A 15,647-nucleotide genomic window follows, 5' to 3' on the forward strand; every position below is an offset into this window, starting at 1 on the left:
GAGTACTGCAGTTAGTGTGTACAATAACGCTGCACCGAGTGAGAGAGGGCTGAGAGCATGTGGTTGTCCAGTATGGCCCTGGCCTGCTGAGTAGAGCTAAGGAGGACAGGATCGAGGGCCATGGGAGAGAGCAGAGGGGTTAGTATAAAGAAGAGATGAGAGAGGAGGAGGGGGTAGAGGGCTAGGACTGAGGAGACCCACATACACAAACAGCTCAGTTTTCCGCCTGCCTAATGAAGAGGGAAATCAGCCTGATGAGTGGAGGGCCATGACTCTCTGCCTGCCTGCCGCTGTGCCCATTGACTCTCTGTGTCTTCTCTCCTCAGAATGCTGCCCGCGCCCCTTATGACTTATCAGTATCAAAGGAGCTTCATCAAGGCAGCCAGTGAGTCTTTTCTCTCCTCCTCCTTCCTCTCTCTCTCTCTCTTTCTCTTTCTCTCTTTCTCTCTCTCGCTCTCTCTCGCTCTCTCTCTCTCTCTCTCTCTCTCTCTCATAACAGTTGATCTGGTTCCACTTCTTTTACCCTCTTCCTCTTCCTGATAGCAGCTCTGCTGACTTTGTTTTGATAAACCAGTCTGGTTTTGAATTTGATAGCCTGGTTTAGCTCCGTTGGGCAGTAGTGGGGTTGACGTGTGAAGGAGAAGCAGGACGTAAGGGTGTGTCCTTGGCAAGCCATAAAGGAAATGGCTTTTCAGTGGGGCCAGCTGGGATGATGGAGGATGGGAGAGATAACCAACAACAACAACAAATATAGCCTATAATATATTTATTGCCCCCTCCCCCAAACTTCCCTTTACCATCTCCCTGTCCACTAATTGGTCCTTACATTAGCCAGAGCTGCATTTTCTCCTTCTCTTCCTTTTTCGCTCTCTCTCTCTTCGTCCCCTTCCCTCCACAGCCCATCTCTCTTCCTATTTTCCTCTCTCCCCCCTCTCTCTCTCTCTCTCTCTCTCTCTGTCTCTCTCTATCCCCCTCTCTCTTCCCTCCCTCTCTCCCCGTTCATATCTGCTGTGTCATTGGCTGCCGCATACCTGCCTGCTCTGAGATGTCTGTTTCCTCCAGGCACTGTATGCTGGTTGACATCAGGCCATTGCCCCAAGATGAACTCTATTTTACGAGCACCTCCTCTTCCTCCTCCTGAGCCACCCCGCCCCTCTTTGCTCTGCTCCGGTTTTGGGAGGGAAGGCTGTGTGCAATCAGGAACCTAGTCTGAGGCATGCACCGGCAGGAAAACACACACCTACCAGACACAAACACTCATACTCATACACTTTCTGTCACACACAAACTCACTTAAATGACCACAGACACGCACCACACACTAATCTTAATCTTAACCCGAAAACTTAACCCTAAACCTAATTTTTTAAAAGTATTTAGACCCCTTTACTTTTTCCACATTTTGGTAGGTTACAGCCTTGTTCTAAAATTGATTCTATGTTTTTTTTCCCTCATCAATCTACACACCATACCCCATAATGACAAAGGAAAAACAGGATTTTAGAATTTTTTGCAAAATGTATATATATATATATACATTTAGTTTATATATATATATATATATATATATATCACATTTCCATATGTATTTAGATCATTTACTCAGTACTTTGTTGAAGCACCTTGGGCAGCGATTACAGCCTCGGGTCTTCTTGGGTAGGACGCTACAAACTTGGCACACCTGTATTTGGGTAGTTTCTGACATTCTTCTCTGCAGATCCTCTTAAGCTCTGTCAGGTTGGATGGGGATTGTCGCTGCACAGCTATTTTCAGGTCTCTCCAGAGAGAAGTTTGATCGGGTTTAAGTCTGGGCTCTGGCTAGGCCACTCAAGGACGTTCAGAGAATTGTCCTGAAGCCATTTCTGCGTTGTCTTGGTTGTGTGCTTAGGGTCGTTGTCATATTGGAAGGTGAACCTTCGCCCCAGTCTGAGGTTCTGAGCACTCTGGAGCAGGATTTCATCAAGAATCTCGCTGTACTTTGCTCCATTCATCTTTCACTAGATCCTGACTAGTCTCCCCATCCCTGCCGCTGAAAAACATCCCAACAGCATGATGCTGCCACCACGATGCTTCACTGTAGAGATGGTGCCAAGTTTCCTCCAGACGTGATGCTTTGCATTCAAGAGTTCAATCTTGGTTTCATCAGACCCTAAAATCTTGTTTCTCATGGTCTGAGAGTCCTTTAGGTGCCTTTTGGCAAACTCCAAGCAGGCTGTCGTGTATTTTTGTCACGTCCTGACCTTAGTGCCTTTTTTATGTCCCTATTTTAGTTTGGTCAGGGCGTGAGTTGGGGTGGGCATTCTATGTGTTGTTCTATGTTTTTGTATTTCTGTGTTTGGCCTGGTATGGTTTCCAATCAGAGGCAGCTGTTTATCGTTGTCTCTGATTGAGAACCATATTTAGGCAGCCTGTTTTCCCACTATGATTTGTGGGTAGTTGTGTTCTTTTTTGTGTTGCTGCACCTTACAGGACTGTTTTGTTTTTGTTTCACTCTGTTTGTTATTTTGTTTAGTGTTTCTGTTCTAATAAATATAACATGAACACTACCCACGCTGCGCTTTGGTCCGATCCATCCTATTCCTCATCAGAAGAGGAAGACAATCGTTACATTTTTACTGAAGTGTGGTTTTCATCTAGCCACTCTACCATAAAGGCCTGAAGGGCGGAGTGCTGGAGAGACGGTTGTCCTTCTGGAAGGTTCTCCCTTCTCCACAGAGAAACTCTTGAGCTCTGTCAGAGTGACCATCAGGTTCTTGGTCACCTCCCTGACCAAGACCTTTCTCCCAGAATTGCTCAGTTTGGCCTAGTGGCCAGCTCTAGGAAGAGTCTTGGTGGTTCCAAACTTCTTCCATCTAAGAATGATTGAGGCCACTGTATTCTTTGGGACCTTCAATGCTGCAGACATTTTTTGCACGCTTCCCCAGATCTGTGCCTCGACACAATCCTGTCTCGGGGCTCTATGGACAATTCCTTCTGATATGCACTGTCAACTGTGGTACTTTCCAAATCATGTCCAATCAATTGAATTTACCACAGGTGGACTCCAATCAAGTCGTAAAAACATCTCAAGGTTGATGAATGGAAACAGGAATGCCTTGAGCTCAATTTCATGTCTCATAGCAAAGGGTTTGAATACTTATGTAAATAAGGTATTTCTGCTTTTAATTAGTAATACATTTGCGAAAGTTTTGTGTAGGTTGATGAGAAAAAATAAACATTTAATCAATTTTAGAGTAATGCTGTAATGTAACAAAGTGTGGAAAAAGTGAAGGGGTCTGAATACTTTCCGAATGCACTGTATATACTCTATGTGTGATATATATATATATATATATAGGGTGGCAGGTAGCTGGGGCAGCAGGTAGCCGCCCAGCTACCTAATAAACAACTATATATATATTTTTTTTTTTTAAATATTTTTTTTGACATTTTATTTCACCTTTATTTAACCAGGTAGGCCAGTTGAGAACAAGTTCTCATTTGCAACTGCGACCTGGCCAAGATAAAGCATAGCAGTGTGAGCAGACAACACAGAGTTACACATGGAATAAACAATTAACAAGTCAATAACACAGTAGAAAACAAAGGGGGGAGTCTATATACAATGTGTGCAAAAGGCATGAGGAGGTAGGCGAATAATTACAATTTTGCAGATTAACACTGGAGTGATAAATGATCAGATGGTCATGTACAGGTAGAGATATTGGTGTGCAAAAGAGCAAGTAAATAAATAAAAACAGTATGGGGATGAGGTAGGTGAAAATGGGTGGGCTATTTACCAATAGACTATGTACAGCAGCAGCGACCGGTTAGCTGCTCAGATAGCTGATGTTTGAAGTTGGTGAGGGAGATAAAAGTCTCCAACTTCAGCGATTTTTGCAATTCGTTCCAGTCACAGGCAGCAGAGTACTGGAACGAAAGGCGGCCAAATGAGGTGTTGGCTTTAGGGATGATCAGTGAGATACACCTGCTGGAGCGCGTGCTACGGATGGGTGTTGCCATCGTGACCAGTGAACTGAGATAAGGCGGAGCTTTACCTAGCATGGACTTGTAGATGACCTGGAGCCAGTGGGTCTGGCGACGAATATGTAACGAGGGCCAGCCGACTAGAGCATACAGGTCGCAGTGGTGGGTGGTATAAGGTGCTTTAGTGACAAAACGGATGGCACTGTGATAGACTGCATCCAGTTTGCTGAGTAGAGTGTTGGAAGCCATTTTGTGGATGACATCGCGAAGTTGAGGATCGGTAGGATAGTCAGTTTTACTAGGGTAAGCTTGGCGGCGTGAGTGAAGGAGGCTTTGTTGCGGAATAGAAAGCCGACTCTTGATTTGATTTTCGATTGGAGATGTTTGATATGAGTCTGGAAGGAGAGTTTGCAGTCTAGCAAGACACCTAGGTACTTATAGATGTCCACATATTCAAGGTCGGAACCATCCAGGGTGGTGATGCTAGTCGGGCATGCGGGTGCAGGCAGCGATCGGTTGAAAAGCATGCATTTGGTTTTACTAGCGTTTAAGAGCAGTTGGAGGCCACGGAAGGAGTGTTGTATGGCATTGAAGCTTGTTTGGAGGTTAGATAGCACAGTGTCCAATGACGGGCCGAAAGTATATAGAATGGTGTCATCTGCGTAGAGGTGGATCAGGGAATCGCCCGCAGCAAGAGCAACATCATTGATATATACAGAGAAAAGAGTCGGCCCGAGAATTGAACCCTGTGGCACCCCCATAGAGACTGCCAGAGGACCGGACAGCATGCCCTCCGATTTGACACACTGAACTCTGTCTGCAAAGTAATTGGTGAACCAGGCAAGGCAGTCATCCGAAAACCGAGGCTACTGAGTCTGCCGATAAGAATATGGTGATTGACAGAGTCGAAAGCCTTGGCAAGGTCAATGAAGACGGCTGCACAGTACTGTCTTTTATCGATGGCGGTTATGATATCGTTTAGTACCTTGAGTGTGGCTGAGGTGCACCCGTGACCGGCTCGGAAACCAGATTGCACAGCGGAGAAGGTACGGTGGGATTCGAGATGGTCAGTGACCTGTTTGTTGACTTGGCTTTCGAAGACCTTAGATAGGCAGGGCAGGATGGATATAGGTCTGTAACAGTTTGGGTCCAGGGTGTCTCCCCCTTTGAAGAGGGGGATGACTGCGGCAGCTTTCCAATCCTTGGGGATCTCAGACGATATGAAAGAGAGGTTGAACAGGCTGGTAATAGGGGTTGCGACAATGGCGGCGGAAAGTTTCAGAAATAGGGGGTCCAGATTGTCAAGCCCAGCTGATTTGTACGGGTCCAGGTTTTGCAGCTCTTTCAGAACATCTGCTATCTGGATTTGGGTAAAGGAGAACCTGGAGAGGCTTGGGCGAGGAGCTGCCGGGGGGGCAGAGCTGTTGGCCGAGGTTGGAGTAGCCAGGCGGAAGGCATGGCCAGCCGTTGAGAAATGCTTATTGAAGTTTTCGATAATCATGGATTTATCGGTGGTGACCGTGTTACCTAGCCTCAGTGCAGTGGGCAGCTGGGAGGAGGTGCTCTCATATATATATATATATACATACTACCATTCAAATGTTTGGAGTCACTTAGACATTTCCTTGTTTTTTTAAGAAAATCACATTTTTTGTCCACTAAAATAACATCAGAACATCAGAAATACAGTGGAGACATTGTTAATGTTGTAAATGACTATTGAAGCTCGAAATGGCAGATTTTTTAATGGAAAATCTACAGAGGCCCATTATCAACAACCATCACTGCTGTGTTCTAATGGCATGTTGTGTTACCTAATCCCAGTTTATCATTTTAAGAGGCTTATTGATCGTTAGAAAACCCTTTTGCAATTATGTTAGCACAGCTTTTGTGCTGATTAAAGAATAAATAAAACGGGCCTTCTTTAGACTAGTTGAGTATCTGGAGCATCAGCACTTGTGAGTTCGATTACAGGCCCAAAATGGCCAGATTTTTCTTCTGAAAATCGTCAGTCTATTCTTGTTCTGCGAATTGAAGGCTATTCCATGCGAGAAATTACCAAGAAACAGAAGATCTCGTACAACACTGTGTACTACTCCCTTCACAGAACAGCGCAAACTGTCTCGAACCAGAATAGAAAGAGGAGTGGGAGGCCCTGGTGCACAACTGAGCAAGAGGACAAGTCCTCAACTGGCAGCTTAATTAAATAGTAACCGCAAAACACCAGTCTCAATGTCAACAGTGAAGAGGTGACTCTGGGATGCTGGCCTTCTAGGCAGAGTTCCTCTGTCCAGTGTCTGTGTTCTTTTGCCCATCTTAATATTTTATTTTTATTGGCCAGTCTGAGATATGGCTTTTTCTTTGCAACTCTGCCTAGAAGGCCAGCATCCCGGAGTCGGCTCTTCACTGTTGACGTTGAGATTGGTGTTTTGCGGGTACCATTTAATGAAGCTGCCAGTTGAGGACTTGTGAGGCGTCTGTTTCTCAAATGTTACTGACAAGAAGCACATGGCTGATCTCTTTAATCAGAACTTCATTAAGTTAGAATTCCTATATGACTCAGCTATGCCTCCTTGCCCGTCCAACATTTCCTCATCTCCCACCCCTTATAATTTTTTATTTTACCTTTATTTAACTAGGCAAGTCAGTTAAGAACATATTCTTATTTTCAATGATGGCCTAGGAACAGTGGGTTAATTGCCTTGTTCGGGGGCAGAATGACAGATTTTCACCTTGTCAGCAGGAATCGAATCCCCGAGCTGACAAACTTTCAGTTACAAGTCCAACGCTCTAACCACTAGTCTACCTGCCACCAATGCGACTATCCCCGATGCTTCTACTTCTTTTTCCCCTGCCACAAAGTTTATCTCTGCTGGCAGTCACCGAGGAGCTCCTTAAACTCGACCCCAAAAAAACATCTGCCCCTATCATCGCCAAGCCTATCTCTAACCTTTTTAACCTGTCTCTCCTTTCTGGGGAGGTTCCCATTGCTTGGAAGGCAGCCACAGTTCATCCTTTATTTAAAGGAGGAGATCAAGCTGATCCTATCTGTTATAGGCCTATTTCTATTTTGTCCTGTTTATCAAAAGTGTTTCGAAAAACTTGTCAATAATCAACTGACTGGCTTTCTTGATGTCTATAGTATTCTCTCGGGTATGCAATCTGTTTTCCGCTTAGGTTATGGATGTGTCACTGCAACCTTAAAGGTCCTCAATGATGTCACCATTGCCCTTGATTCTAAACAATATTGTGCTGCTATTTTTATTGACTTGGCCAAAGCTTTTGATACGGTAGACCATTCCATTCTTGTGGGCCGGCTAAGGAGTATTGGTGTCTCTGAAGGGACTTTGGCCTGGTTTGCTAACTACCTCTCTCAAAGAGTGCAGTGTATAAAGTCAGAAAATCTGCTGTCTCAGCCACTGCCTGTCACCAAGGGAGTACCCCAAGGGTCAATCCTAGGCCCCACACTCTTCTCAATTTACATCAACAACATAGCTCAGGCAGTAGGAAGCTCTCTCATCCATTTATATGCAGATTATACAGTCTTATACTCAGCTGGCCCCTCCCCGGATTTTGTGTTAAATGTTTTATAATAAAGCTTTCTTAGTGTCCAACAAGCTTTCTCTACCCTTAACCTTGTTCTGAACATCTCCAAAACAAGGTCATGTGGTTTGGTAAAAATAATGCCCCTCCACAGGTGTTATTACTTCCTCTGAGGGTTTAGAGCTTGTGGTAGTCAACTCATACAAATACTTGGGAGTATTGATAGACGGTGCACTGTCCTTCTCTCAGCACATATCAAAGCTGCAGGCTAAAGATACATCTAGACTTGGTTTCCTCTATCGTAATCGCTCCTCTTTCACCCCAGCTGCCAAACTAACCCTGATTCAGATGACCGTTCCACTCATCCTAGATTATGGAGAAGGGTGCTCTCAAGCGGCTAGATGTTCTTTACCATTCAGCCATCAGATTTGCCACCAATGCTTCTTATAGGATACATCACTGTACTCTATACTCCTCTGTAAACTGGTCATCTCTGTATACCCGTCTCAAGACCCACTGGTTGATGCTTATTTATAAAACTCTCTTAAGCCTATCTGAGATATCTACGGCAGCCCTCATCCTCCACATACAACACCCGTTCTGCCAGTCACATTCTGTTAAAGGTCCCCAAAGCACACACATCCCTGAGTCGCTCATCTTTTCAGTTCGCTGCAGCCAGCGACTGGAACGAGCTGCAACAAACACTCAAACTGGACAGTTTTATCTCAATCTCTTCATTCAAAGACTCAATCGTGGACACTCTTACTGACAGCTGTGGCTGCTTTGTGTGATGTATTGTTGTCTCTACCTTCTTGCCCTTTGTGCTGTTGACTGTGCCCAATAATGTTTGTACCATGTTTTGTGCTGCTACCATGTTGTGTTGCTACCATGTTGTTGTTATGTTGTGTTCCTACCATGCTGTATTGTCATGTATTGCTGTAGTGTTGTGTTGTCTCTCTTGTTGTGATGTGTGTTTTGTCCTATATTTATATTGTATTAAAAAATATATATATATATCCCAGGCCCCCGTCCCCGCAGGAGGCCTTTTGCCTTTTGGTAGGCCGTCATTGTAAATAAGAATTTGTTCTTAACTGACTTGCCTAGTTAAATAACGGTTCAATTAACAAAAATTGGTGTGTGTACGCGCGCAGGTATGTGTGTATGCGAAGACACTGGGAGTCGATTGCGGTGGGGAGGTGACAGTGAGGGTATGATGTAGTGTCACCCCCTGTGAATGCTCTGTCAACTGGCTTTGTGGTGACTGATGAGGGCCATCCATCAGCTGTCTGCTCCCCGAGGCCTGGCCTGGCTTTCTGGCTGTAACCTAGCTGGCTGTGGACCACTCTGAGACGGCACACTGCACTGACCTGCAGACACACACACCTGCCCAGTGACCCATTTGTGCATTGACCTGCAGTCCTGGGTTCAAATGGCATTTGTCTTATTTCAGATGTATCTGTGTTTCAAACTTCAGCTGCTTTTCATTGTGTTTGCCTGGCTGGCGCAATGGAACCAATGGAACATTAACTATATGCTCAAATGATTTGAAAGGTAACCAATTCGATTTGATTCGATTTTTGACCCCGGTTGTGCAGCCCTGTCCCAGTCCAGAAGACACTAGAGGAGAGAGAGAGAGGTAGCCTCAACTCCAGCTGTTGTTCAGTGTTGACTGGTCTGGTATCACGAGACTGTAGGGCCAGAGGTACGGTAGGGTTCAGTAGTGAAGGTGTTCTGAGGCAAACCTCTCTCAGGTTAATGGAGGATAAGGATAATGCTGGCTGCATTCAGAAGCTACATGCAGGTTGTAACCAATAGTTACCTCAGTCTCCAAGGAATAAGTGCTTTGATCAAATCTGTGGTATGATAAGCTCTTGTGGTAAGCAGCAGTATAGTATATTGGCCGTGTGGGCAGTTAAAGGGGAATTGAACCAAGGGCAGGGTATTATAGTATGATTTCACCAGCCTTCTGGTAAATGCAACAGCGCCAATATGTTATGATAATGGCGAAAAGAGTGTTCTACATGAAGTTGTCATGGTTATTTAGACAGAGGAGTACAGGAAGCCAGTGTCCTTACTAACCTCACCTTCCACCTTCATCTCTTCCCCTCTGCTCCATCTCTCTCTCGCACTCTCTCCCCCCTCCATCTCTTCTCTACCTTTCCCCTCCTCTATTTCTCTATCTCTCCATCTCTCCCCCTCCATCCCTCCCTCCCTCCACCCTCTCTCTCTCTCTCTCTCTGTAGAACTGGACAATCAGGAGGCGAGGATCACAGAGATCCACAGCATCATCCACCGGCTCCCAGAGAAAAACCGCCAGATGCTGGACCTGCTTACCAAACACTTGGCAAAGTAGGTTAAGTTTAGGCCCGGGGTCCACGGACCCTTTCACTGTGTTACAAATCCTCCTGACCGTACTGCGCTGATGCCCACGACTACAGTCCCAAATGGCACTCTTTTCCCTATACAGTGCACTATCTTTCACCAGAGCCACATGGGGACTGGTCAAAAGTTGTGCACTTAATAGGGAATAAGGGGCAATTTGGGACTCAGTTGTAGTCATGGTCATCAGCACAGTACGGTCAGGGGGATTTGTAACACAGAAAAAGGGATCCGGCCATGACCATGACCATGACCACGCCTATAAGAGGATTGGCTTGGTAATGAACTCTGCACTGTATTGTTGAAAGCAGTAAGCAGTAATGGCTCCAAGCTTTCCCCTGTGTTCCCCCCTACTACACACCACGATCAACACACAGCATTAGTTTGGTCCTGGCCTCATTCTATCCTTTTGGGTATTGTTGTCCAATTGAGGCAGTGGAGCCATCTGTCTGTCTCAGTGATCCTCCAGCATTAGGATTATGTCAGGGTGACGGTAGGTTACTGTCAGAGGCAGGCTGCAGACCTAAAACTCTTACCCTCTTTGTTGTTGTCCAGCATGCTGAGATAGGATTATGGATAATCCCGAACTGGTTTTCATGGGTTAGATTTCACTTGCATTCAAATCCAAATAAAATCAAATCAAATGTATTTATATAGTCCTTCGTACATCAGCTGATATCTCAAAGTGCTGTACAGAAACCCAGCCTAAAACCCCAAACAGCAAGCAATGAAGGTGTAGAAGCACGGTGGCTAGGAAAAACTCCCTAGAAAGGCCAAAACCTAGGAAGAAATCTAGAGAGGAACCAGGCTATGTGGGGTGGCCAGTCCTCTTCTGGCTGTGCCGGGTGGAGATTATAACAGAACATGGCCAAGATGTTCAAATGTTCATAAATGACCAGCATGGTCAAATAATAATGATCACAGGCAGAACAGTTGAAACTGGAGCAGCAGCACGGCCAGGTGGACTGGGGACAGCAAGGAGTGTCAGGTAGTCAGGTAGTCCTGAGGCATGGTCCTCCGAGAGAGAGAAAGAAAGAGAGAAAGAGAGAATTAGAGAGGGCATACTTAAATTCACACAGGACACCGGATAGGACAGGAGAAGTACTCCAGATATAACAAACTGACCCTAGCCCCCCGACACATAAACTACTGCAGCATAAATACTGGAGGCTGAGACAGGAGGGGTCAGGAGACACTGTGGCCCCATCCGAGGACACCCCCGGACAGGGCCAAACAGGAAGGATATAACCCCACCCACTGCGCCAAAGCACAGCCCCCACACCACTAGAGGGATATCTTCAACCACCAACTTACCATCCTGAGACAAGGCCGATTATAGCCCACAAAGATCTCCGCCATGGCACAACCCAAGGGGGGGCGCCAACCCAGACAGGAAGATCACATCAGTGACTCAACCCACTCAAGTGACGCACCCCTCCTAGGGACGGTATGAAAGAGCCCTAGTAAGCCAGTGACTCAGCCCCTGTAATAGGGTTAGAGGCAGAGAATCCCAGTGGAAAGAGGGAACCGGCCAGGCAGAGACAGCAAGGGCGGTTCGTTGCTCCAGAGCCTTTCCGTTCACCTTCCCACTCCTGGGCCAGACTACACTCAATCATATGACCCACTGAAGAGATGAGTCTTCAGTAAAGACTTGAAGGATGAGACCGAGTTTGCGTCTCTTACATGGGTAGGCAGACCATTCCATAAAAATGGAGCTCTATTAGGAGAAAGCCCTGCCTCCAGCTGTTTGCTTAGAAATTCTAGGGACAATTAGGAGGTCTGCCTCTTGTGACCATAGCGTACATGTAGGTATGCACGGCAGGACCAAATCAGAGAGATAGGTAGGAGCAAGCCCATGTAATGCTTTGTAGGTTAGCAGTAAAACCTTGAAATCAGCCCTTGCCTTGACAGGAAGCCAGTGTAGGGAGGCTAGCACTGGAGTAATATGATACATTTTTTTGGTTCTAGTCAGGATTCTAGCAGCCGTATTTAGCACTAACTGAAGTTAATTTAGTGCTTTATCCGGGTAGCCGGAAAGTAGAGCATTGCAGTAGTCTAACCTAGAAGTGACAAAAGCATGGATTAATTTTTCTGCATCATTTTTGGACAGAAAGTTTCTGATTTTTGCAATGTTACGTAGATGGAAAAAAGCTGTCCTTGAAATGGTCTTGATATGTTCTTCAAAAGAGAGATCAGGGTCCAGAGTAACGCCGAGGTCCTTCACAGTTTTTTATTTGAGACGACTGTACAACCATTAAGATTAATTGTCAGATTCAACAGAAGATCTCTTTGTTTCTTGGGACCTAGAACAAGCATCTCTGTTTTGTCCGAGTTTAAAAGTAGAACGTTTGCAGCCATCCACTTCCTTATGTCTGAAACACATGCTTCTAGCAAGGGCAATTTTGGGGCTTCACCATGTTTCATTGAAATGTAAAAGCTGTGTGTCATCCGCATAGCAGTGAAAGTTAACATTATGTTTTCGAATGACATCCCCAAGAGGTAAAATAAATAGTGAAAACAATAGTGGTCCTAAAACGGAACCTTGAGGAACACCGAAATTTCCAAGTTGATTTGTCAGAGGACAAACCATTCACAGAGACAAACTGATATCTCTCCGACAGATAAGATCTAAACCAGGCCAGAACTTGTCCGTGTAGACCAATTTGGGTTTCCAATCTCTCCAAAGGAATGTGGTGATCGATGGTATCAAAAGCAGCACTAAGGTCTAGGAGCACGAGGACAGATGCAGAGCCTCGGTCTGATGCCATTAAAAGGGCATTTACCACCTTCACAAGTGCAGTCTCAGTGCTATGATGGGGTCTAAAACCAGACTGAAGCATTTTGTATACATTGTTTGTCTTCAGGAAGGCAGTGAGTTGCTGCGCAACAGCCTTTTCTAAGATTTTTGAGAGGAATGGAAATTCGATATAGGCCGATAGTTTTTAAATATTTTCTGGGTCAAGGTTTGGCTTTTTCAAGAGAGGCTTTATTACTGCCACTTTTAGTGAGTTTGGTACACATCCGGTGGATAGAGAGCTGTTTATTATGTTCCACATAGGAGGGCCAAGCACAGGAAGCAGCTCTTTCAGTAGTTTAGTTGGAATAGGGTCCAGTATGCAGCTTGAAGTTTTAGAGGCCATGATTATTTTCATCATTGTGTCAAGAGATATAGTACTAAAACACTCGAGTGTCTCTTGATCCTAGGTCCTGGCAGAGTTGTGCAGACTCAGGACAACTGAGCTTTGAAGGAATACGCAGATTTAAAGAGGAGTCCGTAATTTGCTTTCTAATAATCATGATCTTTTCCTCAAAGAAGTTCATGAATTTATCACTGCTGAAGTGAAAGCCATCCTCTCTTGGGGAATGCTGCTTTTTAGTTAGCTTTGCGACAGTATCAAAAAGGAATTTCGGATTGTTCTTATTTTCCTCAATTAAGTTGGAAAAATAAGATGATCGAGCAGCAGTAAGGGCTCTTCGGTACTGCACGGTACTGTCTTTCCAAGCTAGTCGGAAGACTCCCAGTTTGGTGTGGCACCATTTCCATTCCAATTTTCTGGAAGTTTGCTTCAGAGCTCGGGTGTTTTCCGTTTACCAGAGAGCTAGTTTCTTATGAGAAATGTTTTTAGTTTTTAGGGGTGCAACTGCATCTAGGGTATTGCGCAAGGTTAAATTGAGTTCCTCAGTTAGGTGGTTAACTGATTTTTGTCCTCTGGCATCCTTGGGTAGACAGAGGGAATCTGGAAGGACATCAAGGAATCTTTGTGTTGTCTGAGAATTTATAGCACGACTTTTGATGGTCACCATTTCTATTTACCTTTCTATTTGCATTTCATGTGCTGTTACATATGAGATGGTAAGTCCAGAAATCATACATTTCAGTTGTTCTATAGATCGAAATGGGCAGATGTTGGATAACAACAGTGTTGAAGTGTTCGAAATTTAGCTAAAGGAAGGGCTTGACTTTGTTGGCATGTGCACTATGATATAGCAGTTATTTTGGCCAACTGGCAACTGGCATTAGTGATATGTGTTGCAATTAAAGAACACATCAGTGATAGTGAAGGGTCATCGCTAACGAACGGCTCTATTAGAGCGGTTATTTTTTGTGATCGTCGGGAACCAAATCGCATCTTTGAAAGAGCCGTTAATTTGTCTCCCTAATTTGCATACTTTCACTACTGCTTTTTGAGCTCCAAACAACAAATTTCTGCAAATGAGTTATATATATATATTCACTAAAGATTGCAATTCCTCACTGCAGGAACAATATATAGTTAGGAGAGAGCCTTTTTCTAGTCAACACATTTTTACAGTGGCACTCTATTCCTTTTATAGCACACTAGCGAGATGATGTTGTTGTTGTTGGGGTGGTCAATTTATTGTATTTAATTCAATTTATGGTAACACAGACAAAAAACTGAACACCCATTCCCACCCGCACCCTCACAGGACCCCATTTACTGAAGATATCATAGCAATTCTCTTATTTTTTTTCAATAGACCACAGCTCAACAGTTGTCTCTTTAGCACCATGCATATGGGACATAGAAAGTTCCATGTTAGCTGGGTCCATAAATGAAAGCGCCCTTTGACAGAGAGTAAGGCTCTTGCCAACGCAACACAACCATATTTTTGGCTGCTGTAAGTCCGGCTAGCCATATTGGTTTTTCGCTACCGGTAAGTTCCATGGAAGAATCGTCATTGATTGTTGTTGGTGAAAAGGGTATATTTTTTAGCAACAATGGTGGATAAAGACATTAAAACCTGATTTCAGAGTGGGAGGACTTCTGGGCATTCCCAAATCATGCAAAAACATGCCTTGGGCATGTCTCTCTCTCTCTCCTTCCCTCTCTCTCTCTCTCGTTCTCTCTTTTTCTCTCTCTCGTTCTCTCAGTTTCTCTCTGTCTCTCTCTCATTCTCTCTCTCTTTGTCTCTCTCTCTCTTTGTCTCTCTCTCTCTTTGTCTGTCTGTCTGTCTGTCTGTCTGTCTGTCTGTCTGTCTGTCTGTCTGTCTGTCTGTCTGTCTGTCTGTCTGTCTGTCTGTCTCTCTCTCTCTCTCTCTCTCCCCCCCTCTCTCTCTCTCTCTCTCTCTCTCTCTCTGACACACACACACAAACACACCTCTTCATCTTTCTCCTTTCTTTCCCCTCCCTCTCTCCCTGCTCCTCCCTCCCTCCCCCAGTGTGGCCAGTCACCACCAGCAGAACCTGATGACTGTGGCCAACCTGGGCGTGGTGTTCGGCCCCACTCTGCTGAGGCCCCAGGAGGAGACTGTGGCTGCCATCATGGACATCAAGTTCCAGAACATTGTGGTAGAGATCCTCATCGAGAACCATGAGAGGGTGAGTCAGACAGTCAGTTGTTCAACACAGTCCAACACCCAGACGTGGATGACGGCACGTCTCTAAGTCGCAGTCCCTATCACTCACCGCTTACCACATTTCTCTTTCCTTGGACATACACAATGGTGTGTAGGGCAACTGTTAAACCTCTGTCCAATACCCAGTACCTAAAGTTTTTTGTAAGTCAAGCATATTCTGAAAAGGGGCCCACGAGAGGAAGGGTGAGAAAATTATATATTTTTTTATTTTTCACTAAGCATACCGGTGCAAACTAATGACCCAGATTCATCAGCCCCAGAGTTTTGATTTGATTATCTGAATGGAACGGGAGCAATGTTGTCAGAGGAATGTAGGATGCAAGACAGTGTTGGGAACATAAGCATCAACGGTATTACTTGTTGATAACATCTCTGAAAAC

General features: G+C 45.0%; 1 protein-coding gene across 2 annotated transcripts in view; it reads left to right on the top strand.

The window, feature by feature from the left end:
• LOC112258126 (rho GTPase-activating protein 26-like) overlaps positions 1-15,647 on the top strand; it is a 125,014-nt gene that overhangs the window by 82,583 nt on the left and 26,784 nt on the right. For both annotated transcript variants that reach the window (XM_042327065.1, XM_042327066.1), the window contains exons 16-18: positions 327-385; positions 9,753-9,858; positions 15,070-15,229. In XM_042327065.1, the coding sequence (XP_042182999.1) occupies positions 327-385; positions 9,753-9,858; positions 15,070-15,229 (325 nt within the window). The remainder of the gene's footprint in view (positions 1-326; positions 386-9,752; positions 9,859-15,069; positions 15,230-15,647) is intronic.

This window comes from Oncorhynchus tshawytscha, linkage group LG09, assembly GCF_018296145.1.
Source record: "Oncorhynchus tshawytscha isolate Ot180627B linkage group LG09, Otsh_v2.0, whole genome shotgun sequence".
NCBI lineage: Eukaryota > Metazoa > Chordata > Actinopteri > Salmoniformes > Salmonidae > Oncorhynchus > Oncorhynchus tshawytscha.